This window comes from Lemur catta, chromosome 16 (genome assembly GCF_020740605.2).
Source record: "Lemur catta isolate mLemCat1 chromosome 16, mLemCat1.pri, whole genome shotgun sequence".
Taxonomy (NCBI): domain Eukaryota; kingdom Metazoa; phylum Chordata; class Mammalia; order Primates; family Lemuridae; genus Lemur; species Lemur catta.
The window spans coordinates 32,755,651-32,777,818 of NC_059143.1; the positions used below are offsets into that span (position 1 = coordinate 32,755,651).

Consider the following 22,168-nt stretch of genomic DNA (forward strand, 5'->3'; position numbering starts at 1 on the left):
TCCAGCCATAACATTCACCAGTTCCCATTCTATACCACTCTCCCTAGCCAAATGTCAACTTTCTTTTTCCCCAGCGTAACCCTGCACACTTCTACCCAGGACCTGTCCTCTCATGCTGTCCCCTCTGGCAGCCGCATCTTCTTCCTGCTCTACCTAGGAAAACTCCTCAAGATCAAAGCCATGTCCTGTGCTCTGCCTAAATCCTTCCTGTGTCGTTTCTCAGCGATCTAACACCTTGCCCAAGTGGAAAACACTTTCTCTTCCTTTTGTTTCCATCCTTTATTACAATACACATACAATTCTGCTTTGTCTTAGAGTTATTTCTCAAATCTCTCTTTAAAAGTGTAACTTATGTGAGGAGAGAAATTGTATTTTCATTTTATCTTAGGGTCCTTTTCTTTTTTCATTTTTTGTTGAAACAGAGTCTCACTTTGTTGCCCAGGCTAGAGTGCCGTGGCATCAGCCTAGCTCACAGCAACCTCAAACTCCTGGACTCAAGCAATCCTCCTGCCTCAGCCTCCCAAGTAGCTGGGATTACAGGTGTGCACCACCACACCTGGCTAATTTTTTCTATTTTTTTAGTAGAAACGGGTCTCACTGTTGCTCAGGGTGGTGTTAAACTCCTGACCTCAATTGATCCTCCCACTTTGGCATCCCAGAGTGCTAGGATTACAGGTATGAGCCACCTAGCCCAACCTTGTATCTTAGGGTCTTGATTTGAGGACAACTAAAAAAAAAATTGTTGAATTAAGTTGTCATATTTTATAGATGTCTTATTACTTGAATTTTAACTTTTGGAACTTTGTCTTCCATATCTCATTAGTTACTAATTTGTACTGTTAAATGCAAGAAACTCTGAAATGAATCATTTTTTAAATGGAAGATATTTTCTTAATATTAACAATACATTCACTTTATGCTCCCATGCATGTATCTAAAGTTTAGGTTTTACTTTTTTTCATCTCATCAAAGAATCTGCAACATTTTCTTATTCTGATTCTAGCATCCAAATGGATTTAGTTTAGAAACTTCTTATGTAGACTATGCCTCCCCTTTTGTCCTGACCCAAGGAGATTTTATAGGTAGGTATTAGAGAATTAAAAGGTAACATTGGAGATTCCTGCCAAAGCGAATAAACTTTCAACACCATAGCCTTAAGATGATGTGGCTTACAATTTGTATGGATCTGGGGTACAGACCTAGAAAGACCTACTAGATTCTTGCTTGACAAGCAGGGACATGTTCTAAGGCGTGTCTAAGGCGATATCGTCCACAGCTAGTGTGGCACTTGACACTAGCAAGAGAGGCCTCCATGAATGTTGACTTGAACGTCACCTTTTAAAAATTATATACATTTTTGGGCTGGTAGGCAGATCAGTCTAGATGAGACAAAGAATCTCATAAGTAAAAGAAACATCAAGTGTCGTCTGGTCTAACTTCTTTCCCCTCTTCCAGAGTGGGGACTCTGTGACTTTGTAGCATGGGTCACAGGCAGCTGCTCAGTTTATGCTCAACAGCTTCAGCAAAGATGCTCACGCTCTCACTAGGGCAGCCTCTTCTCTTTCAGAATAGCTGTATTCATTGGATCCTCCCTGAAGTGGATGCAGTTGTAAATGTGTCTTTCTGCAGGGCTGAGCAGTTTGCAGTAGCCGAGTCTGCTCCTGGGCTTTCTGGGGAGTAGGGTCCACGTTGAAGGCTGGGCTGCCTTCCTGGCTGGCGTCCTCACAGGGCGTCAGCTGAAAATGTGCTGATTTTCAGGGAGAAGACACACACACACCCTGTCTTTAGGCTTCCCGTTCTTGGCTGTTCCGAACATGTGTTTGCAAGCATCCTTGGGCATTTTCTGGTGGGGCACATTTGCTGGCCAGTTCTTTAAATTGATGGGCTCAGAGGTTGGAACCTAACATGTACAGTAATGTCTTCTACTGGGAAACTTAGAGTGTGTTCAGTAGCTAAGAAGGCTTGAGTGTGAGCTAACCTACAGCCTAAGGTGGGAGAACATGATGTCTTGAGGTTTTGTGCAGTCCCAGGGCTCTAGGTTTTCGCTTGAGAACAAGCGTTTGGGCTTTGAAAATTATGACTATGAAACTGGGAATAATGGGACATGGGGTAAGTAGGGGTGAAGGATAGTGTAGCTGATCCTATGCTGGTTCAGAGAGAGCTTGACTGATTTTTCTCTTCTCATCTTGGAGGAAGACAGAGATGAAAGTCTTGGGGAGATTCCTCACACTTCCGCAGGCCTATAAATGCTCCTTCTCTTTCTTTTCTGCTATTATGTAGACAAAAGTGCCACCTCATTTAAGAAACCAGAAAGGGAATTCAAACTGTCTAGAATGGCTATTTTTAGTTAAATAATTGATAACGATTAAATTTCTTTCTTGTGTGTCGATGGAAACATTTGTTTAGTTAGTTTTGCGTTAATCACAGTGTTATAAGTGATTTCCTCCTGAACTGTTTCCCCTTTTCAAGCCTCGCACCTAAGCTTTGCATTTGTTTTAAGCAACAGAGAGAAATCTTTGCATAATTGAAATCACGCATAAGGAAAAATGATAAAGAAAGAGTGGTTATGAGGTCCGCAAAATGTCCTTCCTCCAAGTGGGTGGGGAGCGTGGCCCGGACAGCTTGGGGGTTGTGTTGAGCTTTGCAAACTGTTCTTCACAGGTTAGAGGGAAGTGGTGCAAGAAGCCAAACACGGTTCCCACAGACCGGAGCCCCGGCAGTGCAGACTTCCCTTTCGTCATGGTTGGTTTTGCCAGTGACTCAGCCAGCTGTGGCTTTGGTATAAGAAACCTCTAGCTTGTTACTGGGCTGGAAGACTTGCCCCTCTTATTTTTATTCTTGAGCCCGCAGCCATAAAATTCAAAACAATCTGATATGAAGGTGTGGGTGAGTGTGTTGCCCCCTCTGCTCCAGGAAAATCCATCTGGGGGATGTGCACATTCTGGTCGGATTTCCTTCCCTTGATTTTTTTCCTGATGCCATAGATGAGTGGAAAGGGGCTTCAGGAACTTCGATTGAGTATCTTTTGGGGTCATTTTTCTTCCTACCATGGCTAATTATCGCTCTGCTTCTCAGTTGCAGATCTGATCTCTTCTGAGCGCCTCATCGTGTCTCCATCCCTGGGACTCTGAATCCAGCAACTGGACCGCTTTGTTCTTGGAATTTGGGGTGTCCTCGTCTCTTCTCACCTTTCCCTTTTCCCTCCCCCCCACCCCCCTCCTGAGAACTCCTGAAGACTGTAGGATTGTCATGGAGTCCAGGGAAATCTTAAGCAGCTCCCGGCAAAGAGGGGGCGAGTCGGAATTCCTGCCCGGCTCCTCAGCCAAGCCCCCAGCTGCTCCTGGCTGTGCAGGGGAACCTTTGCTCTCTGCTCCGGGACCCGGGAAGGGGATCCCCGTGGGCGGAGAACGCATGGAGCCGGAGGAGGAGGATGAACTGGGCTCAGGGCGGGACGTGGATTCCAACTCCAACGCGGACAGTGAGAAATGGGTGGCAGGAGATGGCCTGGAAGAGCAGGAGTTTTCCATCAAGGAGGCCAACTTCACAGAGGGAAGTCTGAAGCTGAAGATTCAGACCACGAAGCGGGCTAAGAAACCCCCAAAGAACCTGGAGAACTATATATGCCCACCTGAGATCAAGATCACCATTAAGCAGTCTGGGGACCAGAAGGTGTCCCGTGCTGGGAAAAATAGCAAAACTACAAAGGAGGAAGAAAGAAGCCACTCCAAAAAGAAGGTAGGAAGCCCTGTCTTGTAGGATTTTTTGTTTGTTTCTGTTTTTGCCATTGTATTCCCAACTTTTTTGCATTTATTTTCATATCACAGCTGACCCTTGAACAATGCATCTCCCCCAGTTGAAGATTTGCGTATAACTTTTGACTACTTAAAAACTCATAGCCTTAACTGGAAACCTTAACGATAACATAAATAGTTAACACATGTTTTGTATTTATGTGTATTATACACTGTAGTCTTAAAATAAAGCAAGCTAGAAAAAAGAAAATATTCTTAAGAAAATCATAAGGAAGGGAAAATATATTTACTATTCAGCAAGTGGAAGTGAATCACCATAAAGGTCTTCCTCCTCGTCATCTTCATACTGAGTAGGCCGAGGAGGAGGAGGAAGGGGAAGGGTTGGTTTTGCTGTCTCAAGGGTGGCAGAGGTGGAAGGAAATCCACATATACATGGACAGTTCCAACCTGTGTTGTTCAAGGGTCAGCTGTACTTATTTACTTCCAAATTACCAATCTCTTTGACAAAATATTTAGGGCCTCTAGAAGAAATGCCTCTTAGTATAATGTCAAGTTTATTATGACATCTTTTATCCACTTGAAAAAAATAGCTACTAGAATTGTAATTCTACAGATTTCCCGTGTATTGTATAGCAGCCCACTGGCAGGGTCAACTGAGCCATACATAGTTTTGAGTGTTTTTTCTTTAATATTTGTGTGTGTTCTCATAGTCAGGAGTAGGATGTGGAAAAATTTTGGTCAATCAGAACAGTCAAGAACTGTTAAAACCTTGTTTTGGTTTCAATCATGATTACTGTAAATCTTCCTCAGATGATTCACTCACCTGACCAAGGAAGCCCAGTCTTTGTAGTAACTGAAGCTCTTGCAAGGCTGAGCGATCATCATTCTGAAAACCAGTGAAGAATGTTAGAACTGGAACTAGAGAAAGAAAGAAAAGAAAAGAAAAGGAAAGAAAAGAAAAGAAAAGAAAAAAAAAGGCAGGCAATTGGCCTGAACCTTTGTCCAACACATCATGGACTTTTAAAATCGGTTATTGAATGAACTTGGTTGGTTGTCATTTTTCTCCTAAAAGTCAAATGTGGATGTGCAAGGCAGCTAGAGAGGTGGGTGTTGGTGTCAGTTGGTCGGGAATGAACGGGTCTGTGTTTTGCTGAATTTATTTTGTACCATAGGGGGCTACAGTGACCTCCATTGCTGGGCGGGTTGTGGCACTCAGCTGTGATAGCAGAGAACTGCCTTAGTGTAGAAAGTTTTTGTCTACAAGAGTCTTTGGGGCTTAAGGATGGCTCCGAAAGAAGCCTTCTTGTTGACAGAGTTACAAGGTTCTAGGTTGTAGGTGTTAATCAGAGTCTTCTTTGTCTTTCTCTGCCTGACATTTGATCATTTATTTGGGCTTTAGCCATGGTGGATTAGATAAAAATGGCACAGATGAACGAACCTCTCTTCTTTATAGCTCAGAGATAATTCATAGCATTTCTGTTACCAGTGGTTTTTCTGAGCTTTGGGGCAGTTATTTTCAATAAAACTTTCTTTAGTATAGGGCTTGTGTCCTTCCTCATACCAGGTATTTTGGCTAATTTGTTGCATTTCAAATCCAAAGAATGGGCTAGAAGAGACTTCTAGGGCGACTAGCTCCTCATGGTTTGCCCAGTAAACCAGTCCTGGTTTTAAAATTGAACATCCTGCATCCAGGTACCTCCTCTGTTCCTGGCAAACCAGGACAGTTGGTCACTTTACTTTAACATTTTAGAACACACAAGACCCTTTAGAAATTGGCTTGTTTTGCCAGAGCACAGAGGTTGTGCTTTCCCCTCCCCCCATCATAACTTTGTGGTGATTTCCGGGTTCTCTGTCATAAAATCAAAGATTGTCTTAACACATGTAGAAACTTTTGAGATTCATGCAAGAAAATGCAACAGTTCGAATCAGGCTCTACATAGAAAGTGAGGCTTTGCTTTGCAGCTGGGTCTCTTTAGCCTTGAAAATGAATATCTGTGTCCAGCCATTGAGATGGCCAGTTATTTGTGTATTGTTGTGTTTTTGTGTGGCTGGGCTGTCTTGAAAACTGTGGTCACTGTTTCTCTTCATCCCCATCACTACCAGGATTTAAGTAGCAGCCCACAGTTTGGGGTGTGCAAACCCAAATTCACTGCCCTGAAAAGAGAATACGTTGTCCTGATTAGGTACCACTTTTCCTAAAGCCACAGATTGTTCCTAAATATAGCTTCTGCCCGTTGGAATGCACAAAATAATGCTTTTGAATTTTTACCCACAAGGAAGATTTCAAAGCTAAAATGAGCGACAGACCTCAGTTCTCATATCCGAAATTCTCAGGCCAGTCACATACTCATCCAAAAATCTGGTTGCCCTTTATGGACTTTGTTTGAAAGAGATTAAATTGCTTATTTGATCATGTGATTTGCCAAGTAAGCGTTTCTATGCCCCAACAATTGGAGGAGACAGAGAGGAAGGAGAAGGGCTGAAATTGAATGCACAGTGCTCTTTTATGGTGACACCGTGATGGGAATACCCTACAAAGCTTTCTAATTGTTAGGTGCTTATTTCATGTTGTTCTTCTCCGTCCTTGCTACATTTAGTTATGCCTGGCACTATTACTCTCCAGAAATGAATGAATAAAGTTATCATCACAGAGACTCAATTACTTGATAGATGACAGGAACATTCTCGGATCTCTATGGGATTAGGATGTTAACGTTATTCCCCATCTAATTTCTGTTGTTTTGCAACCAGAAAGTAAGCAAGAGCTGACGCTGAGGTTGACAGGTGGAAACTTTGCCTGCCATTCCTTCCTATGGACAAATTCAATGGTGTGAATTTGCAGAATTTACTCATTTGTATGAATGGAAGTAGGTGATCAGTGATTTGGGATAGGGAAAGATGAGCATGGCATGTTGTAAGCAACAGATGGACATCAAGACCCTGAAGTCAAGTCTTTTGAATCTTTTTTTGATGTGTACCACTCTTTGAAGAAGTGCAAATGAAGTGGCTCCAGGGAACCAGGTATTATACTAAGAGCGAGGAAGGAAGCTCTGTTGAGCTGGTCCTTGAGTGTCCTACTTGGGAATCATCTGAGTGTAGGTGCTGACTTTGAGCAAGAGTTGGTGAACTGCAGCCCGTGGACCAAATCTAGCCCCCTGCCTGTTTTTGTACAGCTCACAGGCAAAGAATGGTTTTTACATTTTCAAAAGATTGGAAGAAAATAAAAAGTAAAATACTATTTTGTAAAAGGTGAAATTCAAATTTCAGTGCCCATAAATAAAGTTTTATTGGAAGAGAACCAAGTCCATTTGTTTACATTTTGTCTATGACTGCTCTTGGATTGTAATAGCAGAGTTGAGCAGTTGTGATAGAGATCCTATGGCCCCTACAGCTTAAACTATTTACTATCTAGCCCTTACTAGAAATGTTAATTGACTCTGGCTTAGGGAAAGGACATAGAGTTTCAGGATAACAAGGGTTTTGTTTTATTTTGTTTTTTTGTCTTTAATAATTCAACCTCCCAGTTTGGAGGCTGGGGGAAATTAGGTGATACATTATGTGCTTTTATTTTTTCTTTAAGTGAACCAATTAATTTTGTTCAAGTCATTGCTTGACAGCCTCAGGCAATGACAGCTTATATTGGATCCCAGATGATTTTGTTTCCGTTGGTTTTTGTAAAAAGAAAGCTCCTCATGATAACGGTAGCCTGCCTCACATATCATGGGCTAGTTCTCTGTTAGATTAACCCTAGTTATACATGGCCTACTGCTTTGGGGTGAAGGGGTGTATATCTAGCATCCTCAAGGGCTTCATTCCAAATTTCAAACCTAGGATGAACTCTCCAAACTGAAGAGGGTTTATAGAAGGTCAGGGAACATGGCCACTTAAGTGACAGGATGTAAGGAGAGCCCATGAATATACCACCTCACTAGCTCAAGGATGCATGAACTCCTCTAACCAGGGGATAAGTTTCCTCCCTTACATATGAAACTAGGATGGGAATTGAGATGCTATTTGGGTAAGGGTTAACGATGAATGGATTTACATGAGGTGTGAAAACAGCATTTGGGAGGAAGGACAGGTTGAGGAGAGAGTGCAGAACCTTTCAGGACCTCAGAACTCTCTTTTGGATAGGTTGAGCTTTGCAGGTAGATGCCACACATGCAACCTGTTCTTTATCCAAGGCCAACACTGTTGCATCTTATACTTACTCAGGTAAGTGACGTGATAACTTATGTTTCCTCTAGTTCCCTTCTAGGTCACTCTGTAAAATCAATAGAAAGCATGAAGATAAGTCTCTAGAAACAAGTTAATGAGCATGAACTTGAGCATAAAGTTGAACTCAAAACATGAGCATAACAAGTTCTGGCAGCAACAGAGTTTTGAAGAGGCTCCTATTTGGGCAGAGCTTAGCAGCTCTTCTCTTTCCTGAGGACCTTGGGAGTCAGGGACACCCATCTAGTTCAACAGCAAGAGGAGGACATGGGTGTTCTAGACAGACTCCATACAGTGGCTCAGGGAAGGAGATGTGGTGTGGTCTGACGCCAAGTGGGTTTGTGAATTTGGATCCAGAGAATAACCTTGCTGAAGCCCCAGTTTCCTCACTGCCAAACAGAGTTGATGATATCTCCATAATATAACTCAATAGAAGACTTTAGGAAAAAAATGGATAATTTACGGAGCACACATCATCATAATAGTTCTGAGTTATTGAGCTATATGGCAGGCCCTCTGCTAGCTGTTTTACATGTACTCACCTTCTATATTAGTTCTTATAACAATCCTGCCAGGCAGGTATTATTTATTTATAGGTAATTGAGGCTCAGATTGCTTCAAAGGAACAGGAGGTGGAAGGGGCAAGGTTTTCCTCAAAGCCAATTCTATGAGACTCCAAGCTAATGTTATATTCCAGTCCCTAAGTCATCACACTCCATAAAAGTAAAGGGCTGCAGGAAGGTAAGGATCACTGGGGCATTTCTTCCACACTTTCCCATATTAGCCGAGGTGACAGGATCATAATCTGGCACATTTTCCTTTATTCCAAGTGTTCCAGGGTTTTCAGGGAGCTTTCAAAACCTCATTAGTTAAAACCCTATTTTTTTTTTGGTACTTCATTGTATTTAGGAATTTTATTTGCTTTTGACAAACATACAACATCTATTTCATTTCTTTGGACTTAATTTTCCCTCCTCCCCAGCACCACCGGGAGACCTTATTTCCTCTAGGAGCAAGGACTTCAACCGTATATCCATCAGGTGGCTGTCATGGTTCTGGGAACATGCTCAGGGTTCGTTCTTGGCAACCCCACCTAGACCATCCTCATGGGTGTATGGAAAGACTCGTATTCTGTTCGGAACACTCGCAGCCCACTCCTGGAAGCCTATTAAGTCATGCGTTGATTTCCTCCTTCCTCAATAGCACCTTCTTTGTGCCAAACACACAAAGTATGGAGAGGAAAAAGGTTTTTTAGGTGTTGTTGATGGAAAGTGAGGTTGGCATCAGGTTGCAGAGAGTAATGAATATCGAATAAAGAAATGGGTTTGGATTTAATTCTGTAAGTAACAGAAGTGCTCAGCAGGCTTTGAACTGGGGAGAGGGAATACGTGGGAGCCTGGGGAAGTTGGTGATGCCGTGCAGAGGAGCTTACAATGGGAGAGATGAAAGGGGAGCCTTTTGGTAACACAGCTGTCAGTGAGGAGAGGCTGTGCTAGGGTTCTCCATTTTTCCAGGAGGGTGTGGAGGTGCATATTTCTCTCTTGACCCTTAATGGTTGTAGCAATTGGGTATACCAGGTAGGTGAGGAGGGGGGGTTGGGAGGAGGTGTTGGGCAAGGCTCAGAATGCCTGACCCCTGGCCACTGCACCCAGAGTTATCTCCTCCTCCACCCTGGTGGGTGACCCTGAGTGTCCTCAGAGGGTCTTCCATTCTCCTCAGGGTTCAAATGTCCCTCCCTGGCCATCCTCCCCAGCCAGCACTTTCTCTGTCACTCCCAAGTGTTTTGCTTGATGAAAGGCTTGGTCTTGCTTCTTCTTGGGGTGGGAATGTGGTTTCTTGGACTCCTGGAGTATGAGCTTCTTCCACAACCCTCATTCTGACTTGGAGAACAACAGGTCTCACCAGCATTTCTTTACAAGAGGTTGAATTTTCCCTGTTGTTTAGTTTTATTTTTTATCTCTTGAGATTTTTTTTTTAAAAAAACATTTCTTTTTAAATACCACATTCCTACTTGCTCATCAGAGTGCCTGGAAATTGTGTTTCCTGATAGGCTTCTCTCTGATTTTGTCACAGCTAAAGCAGTGTGGAGGGTGGGGAATGGCCTTTTCCACAGGGCAGCAGGAGCACTGGACACGTGAAGCTGAGAGTGTGAGAGGAAGAACCTTGGACTTGGGGTTGGGAGCCCTGGGCACCGGCTCTGCCTCTCTTACTAATAACAACATTCAGAAAGCATGCTTCACCTCCTTGCTTCTCGGCTTCTACATGTTTAAAAAAAAAAGAAGAAGAAGAAAAGGAAGAAAAACCAGAACAGCTTTTGATCTCTGAAGCCTTATTTCTGTGCTAAAACCTAGAAACTTTCCATTCTAGGTTTTAGCACAGAAGAGCCACTCTGTTCATTTGACAAGGCAAGTCTTTCCCTTTAAGAATACTAATTACTATAAACATAGATTTTTGACCTTTCTTTGGACCCACTGTTCCATCATCAAAATGTTTCCTTTTTGCCCCAAATGTCTAAAGGCCTAAAATCATGGAAGCAAAGGTCAGAGTTGAGTTTAAAAAGTGATGAGATTTGCCGAACTTGGGCTCCATGAGGATATTCTGGGAATATTTGGTTCTTTTATTTTCTTTCTGTTTTGGGGATTCTCTGGAGTTTAAAGCATTGAGCGGCCTGTTTCCTTTTGCTTTTGGTATTCCCTAGGTGGGCTGTTTCTCTTTAGACTTCCCGAAGGAAGGTTCTTTGGTGAACTCTGTGTCATTGAAGATAAATCGGGCAGAGTAAACAGCAGAAAACTGTGTTCTGTTCTGATGGAGAGTTACTCACTCTCTGAAGCATGGCCAGTGTGCTCTCTGCATAAAATTCTGGATGAGGAATACAGGATCTGTTAGGAATCCCTCCTTTGAGAGTAGATTAGAACTCAGATCCCCTGATTCCGGGTTCTGTGCTAGAATTTAAACTCTGCTGCCTGCTTGCTGTCTTTAACCTTGGGCAAGGGACTTAACCTCTTGAAACATTTCCTGGCAATATGACAATCAGAGATAACAGCAGCACCTCCTTGCTGATGTCACTGTGAGGACGAAAGTGCCTGCTGGGTACCGAGGCAGCACCTTGCTCCGTCTGCCTTGCCCTCATTCCTGTGTGGTGTCTCTCTCTCTCTCTCCGACCCCCCACAGGAACGTCCTCAGTTGAAGCACGCAGTGACCTGCAGTGGTGCTGGGTGCCTGGGAGCCTTGGGCTGTGCTGAGTTGTGTCAGCTGGGCCGCAGCACCCGTGTCTCATTTCTGATCCCTGCACAAACATCTACTAGTTGAGCATATCACTAATACTTTTTTTTTTTTTTTTTTTGGTGAGGTTGGTGGTGGGGATTGCTATAGGGATTTATTTAGAGATGGTTCAAAGGTCTTTTATCTCTGTGGTCATTTATCTGCCAAACCAGGATTACTGCTGAGCACAAAGGATGACTCAAAAAGAAAGTTTGAAAGCGGTGTCAAAAGGAACCACCAAGGGGGGTTCAGCTGGCGGCTGCCGCGCTTCCAGCATCTGCAACGTCGGGCCCTCATCCCCATCAGTGCAATTCTGCATCCTCAAAAAGTCCTCTCATTGCTGCCTTTCTAGTTGACCCTCAGTTATATTTCCTTTTTTATCCTGAGTAAAAGGCAAGAGAAACAATCCCTTTTGGCCTTTCCCCACCTCATCCTTTGACTCTTCTGATTCCTGCAACTTTAAGTTAGAAACATCTCGCTTTAAAAGTACAACAATGCAGAACATCCCGGACACCCCCCGCCTGCCTTGCTTATTAGACACGAGTGGCTTTGGTTAGGAAGCCTTTGGGACCGGCTGAGGGCAGCCAAGGTGGAGAGCGAGGGGACGAAGTAGGGAGGGTCTCAGAGCCTGGGCTGGAGGCCTTGGTTCAGGTTCCTGACAGCATTAAATACAGAAAACGAACCGCACCAGGCATTGAAGCCATACATTTTAGGAGGTTTTGTTTATTCACAATAAACTAAAAATTTGTGTAATAATTTGCACATGGCCAGGCTGCTTTGGGAAAGACTTTCAATTCTATGGTCCTCAGGGTGACTTGACTTGGAAGATTGACCTTAAGGCTCTGGGTGCATGTACCCGTGGAGGGGGACTCAGTGGCCAGAGGAAGAGGCTGCCAGAGGGGAGGGCAGGGGTTCAGTGGGGCCAGTCGCACAGACACTTAGTCACACTGTGTCATACCCAGTGGGCACAAGAGTCTAATTATGTGCTGGGGAAGCAGTGAGCCCTCTGGTGCCGGAGGCTGAGGCTGCCTTCTGAGTGTGTGGAACACCAACAGCCGCAGCCCCGCACTGCGGGAGGTTTGCACTACATAACCTCTAGGGCACTTTCCCACTTTCCATAGTGTTCCGATGATTTCTATGCAGGCAAGGGCCGCCCTGTGAATCTGGAGTGTGCATTTCTCTCTGAAGTCCTAGGTTGTTGTTTTCTTTCCCTGCCTGCCCCTCCCTCCCGGGGCCAACTTCCCTCACCCCCCCACCAGCCTGTGACCTCACCAGGGGAAACAATGGAGGCCTTTATTTACTCTGAACAGTCCAAGCAGTTCCCACCTTGGTAGCTGGCCTGTGAGGCCATTTGATAATCATCGTTAGTATCAAATGCAGTTTGCTTTGGTGTGTTTTCTAGATCTTATTTATTGTGTTTTTTCCTCAGATGGCCTTCTTTGCCTCCCACAAGTTTCTAGCCAGTTTCACAGGTGGGGGGTGGGTGGGCAGAAAATTCTCTAAGGGACTTAGAGAGCACCTCTGTCCCCCAAGGTGGGCCACCAAGCTTTGCCAATAAGAAGGAATCACTTATAAATATACATTTGCCCAGGAGTGTAGGCAGCCTTTTATGCCAGGGCAGTTGGTTCATTTGTTTAGTGTTGTTAATGAGAACCCAGCTCAGGAATTTCAGCATTTTTCACAACAGACGATACCCCTGGAGGACCAGCTTACGGCAGTTCCCTCTCATGGTGGATTGTGGGTGTAGCTAACAAGGACCTCTTTTTAGTGTACAGCGGCACTCTCTGTGATTCCTCCATCTTTGTTCTTTTCTCAGGGGCGAAGAGGTAGAAAGTAATTTATTTGGGATGTGTGTCTCTTCCTCTTCCTTGACTCAGGAAGGCTCTTCCTCGAACTGTCCCAGCCTTGTTGGCTACCATTTAAATAGATGGCAGATCACTGTCTTGTGCTGAGCTTTGAGTGCTGCTGGATCACAAAGGAAGCCAAGATTGGGAGATCCAGAAAGCGTCTGAGAAGGAGGAGTGGAATCCGTTGAGGACACAGGGGAGAATCAGGCACCAGGTCAGCAGGCAGGAGAGGGCTGACAACAGAAGCTCTAGGGCAAAGGAAAGGAAAGTCCACAATCGGGTCCCACTTCCAGAATCATGGATATCACCGAAAGTCAGAAGAGCCTGTGAGCATTTCTATTTCGGCATCCCTCTTACACAAACAAAATACACCTTCCAAAGCCCCTAAGGCATAGTTATTTGGCTGCCTCTCAGAGGCCCTCAGGGAGGGGACTTGCCTCCTCCTGGGGCAGCCCTTGTTTTAGAAAGCTTTTTCTTATACTGCACTAGTCATCTCTTTTAAAGCCTAAATATTTCCAGTTCCTGAAAGTGTTCTTTGGATTCCTCGGTTTCCTAATGCCAAACCACCCTGGCTCCTGTGCTAAGAATGCTAGTTTTTCAGTGTTCCTCCTGAAAGGTAAAGGTGGGGAGAACTCACAGAACAGAGTACAATACCAGGAGGTGGTCTAGCCCTGCAGAGTGCCAAGGAATTGTGACCTCCTCTGCTGTAGACATAGTACCTCTATTAACACGACCCTGGGCTGTACCAGATTTCTAGCAGCTTTGTCATTGTTGACATATACTGAACTAAAGGTCAAGAAAACTCTCCCAATTAATATTGCCTTATGCTACCTTTGCTAGTCCAAACCATCACATCCTACATTCAATAGATTCAGGTGTTTGCATTATTTTTATCATCTCTTTGTGCACAGTGCTGGGCAGAGATGGGAATCAAATACTAGTCAGGTGGTCTGGTTCGGGTCTAGGGACTACACAGAAGGCACAGAAACTAGACATCCTTGAAATGTAGATGCCCGTCTTGCTCGGAATTCCTTTCTATGCATCCTCTAGCGGGACATCCTTAGATGGCTGCCATCTCTGAACCTGGTTTCTCATTTACATAATGGCTTCCTTTATGTAAATGAAGGGGCTGTTAACCGCGTGTTGTCAAAGGTAAAGTATTTTATTCCCAGTTTTTGTGGAAGCTCTCTGAGAACAGGAGTTATATCTTTTCATATAATATCCGCTTATGTTATTTCCCCAGCCTAGACATTAAACAAGTCCTTGTTAGCTCTCTGCCAATGTAGATAGTTGCCTGGAAAACACTCTTCTCTACCAAAACAGCTTCTGCCTCGTCAGCCCTGTGTATTTTGCAATGGTCCCTTAGAAACATCTGAAATCTTCCCTTTCTGGTGCTCATATCCAGATACACTACAGCAGAGCTGAGGCACCTCAGTGCTACAACTATCTACAGAGTTGTATGGGGTGCTCAGCCTAAGTGCTGTGTGGGGTGTAGAAAGATCTTGTTAAGAAGAATTGATCTCAGGACATTAAGAGAAGAACTCAGGGTAATGTATTAATAATTAACTGGCAAAATACATGTTCTAGATCGTGCATAGTGTGGAAAATTGAGAGCAACCATCGTATCGGCCCAGCATCTTTGCAAAGTGTACTCACATCCACCCAACTGTTGTCCCTTTCTGGTTTGTTCTTCGGCTAATTCAGTGGCGTAGCTGTAATTCCTCCCTGTTTTACAGGACTGGGGAAGGGACTGTGAGGGTTTTAGAATGGCTTGCCCGAGATTACAGCTAATTACTTGGTGGGTGAGAGGCGTTTAGGACTGAAACCCTCAGGTCTCCTGGTTGCCAACAGCAGGAAGCTATCTTTGAACCATCCACCCCAGCTTGTCCTCCTGGAGCATCCTTAGTAGAAAATAGTTGAGTCCTGTGTAGCTCACCTGATTGCTTCTGTCGCCTGGCCCTGGCTGTGGGTAAACCCCAGCACTGCAGCTTCTTCCCGGAGACCCAGAGCTCCTTTCCTGACTGCCCACAGCCATCTCCCTGCTGGAAAACACTCGGCAGGTGACAGCGCAGTGAGACGTGCTGCCGAGTGACGGGCTGGCTGCGGGACCACAGGTTCACTGCGACTTCATCTCAGAGTTATTTGCAGGGTGTTCTGATGTGTCCTGGTTCAGACTGAAAATGTGGGATTCAGCCAAGGCCCCCTCTAAAACAAGATGCCATGAGCACTGCCTGACCTGAGACTTGAGGGGAGCGTGGCTACCCCGAGCCAGGGGTGCTGGGTCTGAGTCTCCGTCTGCCTTTCACAAATCAGTCTGTGTTTGCTCATGTTTAACTAGGGATTCATGATGTCGCTCTTCCTTCCACATTATTCTGAAAATAATCTGAGCGAACGGTTTCCGAAATGTTAATGGTGCAATGGAAATAGAGGTTGCACTGCTTTAGAACTGCCCTGTAGTAGATTTCTAACAAACTATAGTCTCTGATTAAACTTTTCCATCCCCTCCTTCAATATCCTCTCATCCCCTGGCCTTTCTCCTCCTCTGCTCTTAATAAAGCCCCCAGAAGTGGCTGTGACAGACAACAGCTGCAGGTTGGAGTGGTCAGCAGATACCCGCCACATGGTGCAATTGCCCTTTGTGAAATTCTGGGGTGAGAGGTCAGCCCTCTTTGCCCATCTTTGTCATTTCTCAGTCATCTGTATCCTGGTGGCAGTTGTGTTATCCCAGCATCCTTCCCCTACCCCCACCTCCCCCCCCCACCCTTCTGGGGAGCCCAGGAAAAAACCATCTGCTGAGTTGGCTTTCAGAAGATTTTTTTTTTAAATACCAATTTCCCTTTGTTCCGAGGCAACCTCCAATCAGGGCTGGTGTCTGCCGGGTTTGGCGAAAGGCTGGTATTGTGTTTCATGCTCCCGGAGGAAAGGTTGTCCACTTGCTTTTCTTTTTGATTCGATTCCCTGCCATTCTGCAGGAGAGTCAGAGGTTGCAGCTGCCGCTGTCAGCTGTAAATGGGGGACCCCCTTGTTTAAGAACCTACATGTTAATCCCTTGGCACAGGGAGAAAAACAAAACAAAACAAAAAAAACAGGGAAAAAAATTAAAATCACTACTAACAAAAGTCTGTCTTTCTTTCAAAAATCTTTCTGTTCCCATCCTGTCCCATAAGTCATGCTAAGATCCTACTGGTTGCTTAAGGGTAGGCCTTGCTGTCCTTGAAGCTTTTCTCGAAGAGGCTTTGGTGTCCGGCCTCTTGTGTTTTCTTATTCCTTTCTGAGGAATGTGAACTGTGCAACAGAAGCATGGGAGAGTCATTCTTTTGTGGGGAACCTGAATCACAGAGCAGGCCAATGGCTGTGCAGGTTGCTTTCCTGGACATAACTGCGGCCACCACTTTGGTACTTACCATAGCTGAGAACTCTACCAAGTGCTTGACACCCATTGTCTGCCACATCTTCCCCAGGACCACAGTGGAGATATCATTATCCCCTTTTTAAAGACTCATCGAATGAGGCACAGAGACCTAGTCTAGGAACTCGCCTGGGGTCTCCGAGGCAGCCAGGAGGCTGTGACCCCAGTGCCTGCCCTCCTGGCTCCAAGGCAGCTGCTCCGGCTCCTCACATGGTGCTCAGGTGGCTGAACCTGAGGTGAGAGCCCGAGACCCTCCCCTCTGACTCTGCCTTCTGGGAAACTCACAGCGAGGTGTTTTCTCAATCTTCCCACTTCTCTGTCTGTAAAAGGAGACCACAATAGCTAGATGCCAGGAAACCAGAGAGACACTTTGGTCAAATCTTGTGAAAGCTCTATAAGGCCTTCTACCCCTGAAGCTTGTGCTTTTGTCCTCTTTTTCTGTCCCGCCCTACAAAATTAGTAAAGCTCATCTCGGTAGATTCAGGAGACACCGGGCCCCATCCTCTCCTGCACCGTTGTGGGCAGAGCGCGGCTGGCCTCCAGCTCTGCGGGTCCGCCCTCTCTGCCCACCCCCATCTCCACTCAGGGGCCTTTGCAAGGGGTTGGCCCTTTACACACAGAAGGGTGTACTTCGCTCCTTTAGGGTGATAAGAGCAGGGGGCCGGGGAAGGAGCACATGATCACATCATGAGTTTCCTAAATTGGTGCAAATACATAAAATCCATAACGCTGTTCTTAAACACATCGTTTCCTTCCTTCTCTCACTGTTGGGCTAATCCTGTGACCCCCCAGCATGGGGGGATCTGAGGGTTCCCCTAGAATGGAATATAAAATAAAACAAACACAAGAGAGAGCCAGAGATAGGGAGAGAGAGGTCAAGGTTTCTCTTTTGCTCCCTCCTGAGGACACAGAATTTTTCTAGATGACATAAAATTCATGTGTGTGTCTGTGTATGTTTATGTGTGTATTTTAATTTCCTAAAATACCTTATAGGTTCCTGTCAATGTGGATTATAAGAAATGTAGCAACTTTACTAAGCAATGAACGCAGCTTTGCTCCTAAAGCTGTCTCACAGAGTCCTTGTTCAGTACCTTACCCTAGAAAATGAGGTGGTTTTTACTAAATACTCTCTCTTTTCCTTCTTTTTTAATTAATTCTAGTATGAAAACAAACCTTGTCTGAAGCAATTAGGGAGGAATAGAAGGTGGCATGCAGACACATCGGACCAAGTGAGGGAGGTGGCAAGTGATGGATGTCCCCAGTAGGGGTGGCAGCGAGTACAGGGCAGACAGTGGGGTCAAAATGGTCCCAATGCTCAGCCCTGCCAGCTGACTCGGGCTGCACCTGGGGTTAGCCAGAGCCCCTTTCTCTGGACCCAGAGCTCAGGGTCACCAAAAGCTGCAGACCCCAGAGCTATGAGAGCAGCAGGAGCAGGAGGAAGTGTCAAAAACAAAATTTAACCTCAAAACAGTGAGGCTCTGCTGAGCCTGGGAAAGATGCCCTAAAAAAGAGAGAGTCACAGAGCTAAGCTGAGTGGTACTGCGATGCCCCAGCTGATGCTAATTATCCCACTCGACGTGCTCTCTCCCTCAGCATCACTGAGTCATTCATTAATGTATTCATTCATTCAACCACAGATAATTTTTTCAATAACTATTTGTTGCATGCCAGGCAATATTATTGAGATACAAATGGGTATTGTTCCTCAAATGTCCCAAGTGGGGTAATGTTGTCTGACTCATAAGTTACATCAAAGTAAGAATGGAGACAGAAAAGCTTCTCCATAGCACCTCAATTAGAAAGAAGGATGCCAAAGAGTCTCAAAAAATACCTTGTAATTGACTGGTTGATTCAATCAAGTGAGAGGGACAGTCTGTGCCTAATTGAAGAGACAGACAAGAAGCACCTTTATGTAGAACGAGATGAGATGTGAGTTGAAGGCATCCGTTCTGCTGTTCGCGGGGAGACACACGTGGGTTTAGGGTATTGATGTAGTGAATCTATGGGATGTCCTTGACACTCCCAGCAGAGAAAGGAGAGGAGAGAACAGTAAACTTGAAAAGAAACCTGAAAAATCATGCCGTCGTCACACATTTTAGCAAAGGGAACAGAATCCAAAAAAAGTAGAGGAGGACATAGAAGTGGAAATCTGAGAAACAGGGGAAGGTCAAAACACCTGAAGGCCCAGTGTGTTGGGGTAAACCAGGTGCAAGGGTGGAGGCCCCATGAGAGCTGGCCACTTCCAGGGAAGGAAGGGGACAGTATCAGAGAGAGAATTGCTGCAAGGGCTGGAGGGCAGGGGACTGGCATGTGCTTATGATGGCATCAGCATTTCAAGGCCTGGGGCAAGGGGCTGCCTTTGAAAGCCTTCATCGGTCCAGGTGACTTGGTAGAGGAGGAACGAAGAATACCCTGGGGAAGCCTGGCCTGTGGTTCTGGGACCTTTACAAAATGCTCAGTGGCCCACCCAAGGTCCTGGCAGTTTTCCATTGGTATCAGAGCTGCTGTGGGCTACGCCATAAGGGCAGCTGTGCAGGTGTGTTCGGAGAGGGGCAGCCCCAGGCTGTGTCTCCCTCCACCTCCAGGGAGGAGCAGGTGCTGAACTTCTGGATGCCTGCCTTTCCTTCTGGCTTCATTCCTAAATGACAGCTGACCTTTGCTCCCAATTTTAGACTTGCAGCAGATTCCGCTCTGGCTGGGCCCGATCGAGGCAGCAGCCGTAGCTGCTTCTGCTGATCTCATTTAACACGGGGAGATAATTGTTGGTCCTTGGAGCTTGTCTTTCTCAGGAGAGGACAGTCCAGCTGTGGGGGCGCAGGGGTCACAGCACACAGCCTGTGGATCTGGACAGGAGGAGAAATGGGTGAAGCTATGGTCTAGATCAAATATAGAGGGCGTCCAGAGGATCCTCACACCATTCCATCCTCATGTTTCTCTGCGGAGCTTGGCCGAAGAGGGGGGTGTGGTTTGGTGTGCGTGTTAGAGTTCAGTGCTGTGCGCACATACATGTATACATGTGTGTGCATGTATAGCCTTGGGGAAGATAGATAGCATATACAATCTGACAGAGCCCTGGCCCAAGAAGCAAGAACTTCTGTCTCTGCCCCTAAACACCTGCGTTTCCTCACCCGCTGCTTGTTCTCAGAGGTCCAATCTTGAAATGAAGGCAGTGAAGTAGAAGATACTGATGTCTCTTCCAACTCTGATATCCAGGAAATCACTATGGATAGACCTATTAATATTAATATAAGTAGGTATTCACATAGAAGTGTTTAGCAAGACATACTCATAGGTAAACAAATTTTTATCTAATCATCGGTGTAATAACATACATGTTTTCTCAATAGCTGCCTGCTGTAAGTATTAAATGTTTATTTATCTGAAAAAAAAGTGGACATATTTAGCCACACCTAATATGAATGATGCCCAGGAATGAAAACGGAGAAGGCTGAGTGTGGTGGCTCGTGTCTATACTCCTAGTACTTTGGGAGGCCGAAGCAGGAGGATTGCTTGAGGCCAGGAGTTTGAGACCAGCCTGAGCAAGAGCAAGACTCCATCTCTACAGAAACTAGAAAAATTAGCTAGACATGGTGGTGCATGCCTATAGTCCCACCTACTTGGGAGGCTGAGGCAGGAGGATTGCTTAAGCCCAGGAGTTTGAGGTTGCAGTGAGCTATGATGATCCCATTGCACTCTAGCCCTGGGCAACAGAGCGAGACTATGTCTCAAACAAAAAACAAAAAAGAAAGAAAAAGGAAAAGAATCACATGGGCACCTGGGCAGATGAAAGGTTGCAGAGCCATCACTCCAGATTTGTTCCAACTTTCCCTGCCTGGAAGGAAACATCTGAGCTCTGGGTCTTGTTGGGGGAGGTTGGGCCAATGTATGATGCTTATGTTGTACCTGATACGGGGGTATGTGAGGGAGTCCAGGGGGTGTGGAGGAAGAGGGGAGGCTTGACTGGGCCTTGAAGAAAGTATGGGATTTCGGCAGGCGGGATTGATGGCCAGGGAGAGTGCCGGACCCGTCGTGCAGAGGACAGAGCACTCACGGTGGGCCTCGGCTGTGGTGAGCAGCCCAGACCTGCCGGCCTGCAGGTTGACCTTGGTAGGAAGGAGTGAAAGGAGGCCTTGGTAGGCCAGATTAGGGAGAGTTAACTTTTTCCCAAGTGCACTAAGAAAGTAACAGAGCCCCCCCCCCTCCACCTGGGGATAAGAGAACAAGGGAGTGTGCATGGAGCTGCTTTAGGACATCGTAATGCAGCTAGCCACGGAGGGGGGCGAGCCCAGAGTCAGACCAGAAATTCATGCAGCACCCAAGGAAGAGCAGAAGTGCCCTTGGGCTTAGCCATCACGCTGAAGAGGCCGAGAGAGCCTTCAGGAAGGAAAAGGAGCCGCCTCTAACATCTTGATTCCTGCAACCCGGGGAAGTTCAGGCATTTTCTGAAGAATTCATCGATTCATTTTCTTAAGAATTCATAAGTGTCTCACTGACACTTATGGGAACCTGACTGGGAAGGGCCTCATATAAGAAGAGCTTAATAAGGCATCACAAAGGCCCCCAGTCCGGCCTCTGCCTTTGAGTCTTGTTTCCACCAGTCGTGCCTAGTGTAGGATTGCACGGAGGAAAGACTTCATCCGTGTGTCTTCTTTTGCTACATAAACCCAAGGTTCACTTCCCATATTTCAGGTCAGTTGTGGCCTATTATGTGGGAAGGTTTGGATGTCATCGGATAGGTTCACTGTCTGTTTCTGGTCCGTTTTGTTTTGTGTATGCTTCTCCACTCATTCCTTTTCTGTTGCTGATTTCTCCAGCTCGGGACAGGATTCAGGACATTTCTTTTCTACCCCTGACTCCAAATAAGGCTTTCAGAAATGGGGGTGTTGTGGTTGGGGGATGGAAAAAGCCACTATGTGTTTGCTTCCCCCATGATCTATTCTCAAACTTAGGTTAACCACCTTAAATGCAACCGATCCATACGTAGTGTGGATGAACAAGCTGCACTTTTTCTGTGTTAGAAAAGAACAAAAATACATATGGCCGTGATGGGGAATTTCCCCCACCCTCAGAAGGTGGGGGCAGTGGTGTCAAAGAACGAATTAGTTATGGCAAATCTTGTTAGTGTCCATTGTAACCAGAGAAGCTAAGCCATCTGTGGCCACTTGCAAAATTGTTTCTTGTTTGTTCAGGCTCCCCACCGAAGCAAATCTTTGTGGCTTCTGATAATTTGCATATTGTCACTTGTTTGCCAACTACAGGGTGTCTGGACATGTGTATGTGAGAGGGCAACTGTGTGGACACGTATGTGCATGCCGAAAAGAGCCCAGTGTTGGTATGCCCTTGAAATAGATGTTTGGGGGCTGACTTTGACTGCACTCTGGGCTTCGGAGGACAGGGAGGTATCCCGGGACATCCTGTTACTATTATTTTTGGACATTCCTGGTCAATATCTCCGATTGCCTTCTTATGTCCCCTCCTTTGCTCCTCCCTGGAGTCGCCTGCTGCCCTGCCTTCTCATTCATTTTTGCCTCAACTTCTAAGATCTTAATTGGTGGTGTGTGTGGGCAAGAGGTGGAACATGTTTAGGACAGCTCTTTCTAAACTAAGAGAGAGAGAGGTGTCTTTGGGTAGTGTTTGCCACCAACATGACTGAACAGTGCTGTGCCAAAGATACTGCTGTTTGA

General features: G+C 45.7%; 1 protein-coding gene across 3 annotated transcripts in view; it reads left to right on the plus strand.

Annotated features, from left to right (window-relative positions):
- Positions 1-22,168, plus strand: part of SETBP1 (SET binding protein 1) — a 344,559-nt gene that overhangs the window by 16,586 nt on the left and 305,805 nt on the right. For 2 of the 3 annotated variants that reach the window (XM_045527911.1, XM_045527909.1), the window contains exon 2: positions 3,076-3,735. In XM_045527911.1, the coding sequence (XP_045383867.1) occupies positions 3,250-3,735 (486 nt within the window). In that variant the 5' untranslated portion in view covers positions 3,076-3,249. Of the gene's footprint in view, positions 1-2,796; positions 2,887-3,075; positions 3,736-22,168 lie in introns of those variants that run through there. The other variant, XM_045527912.1, reaches the window with a different exon arrangement.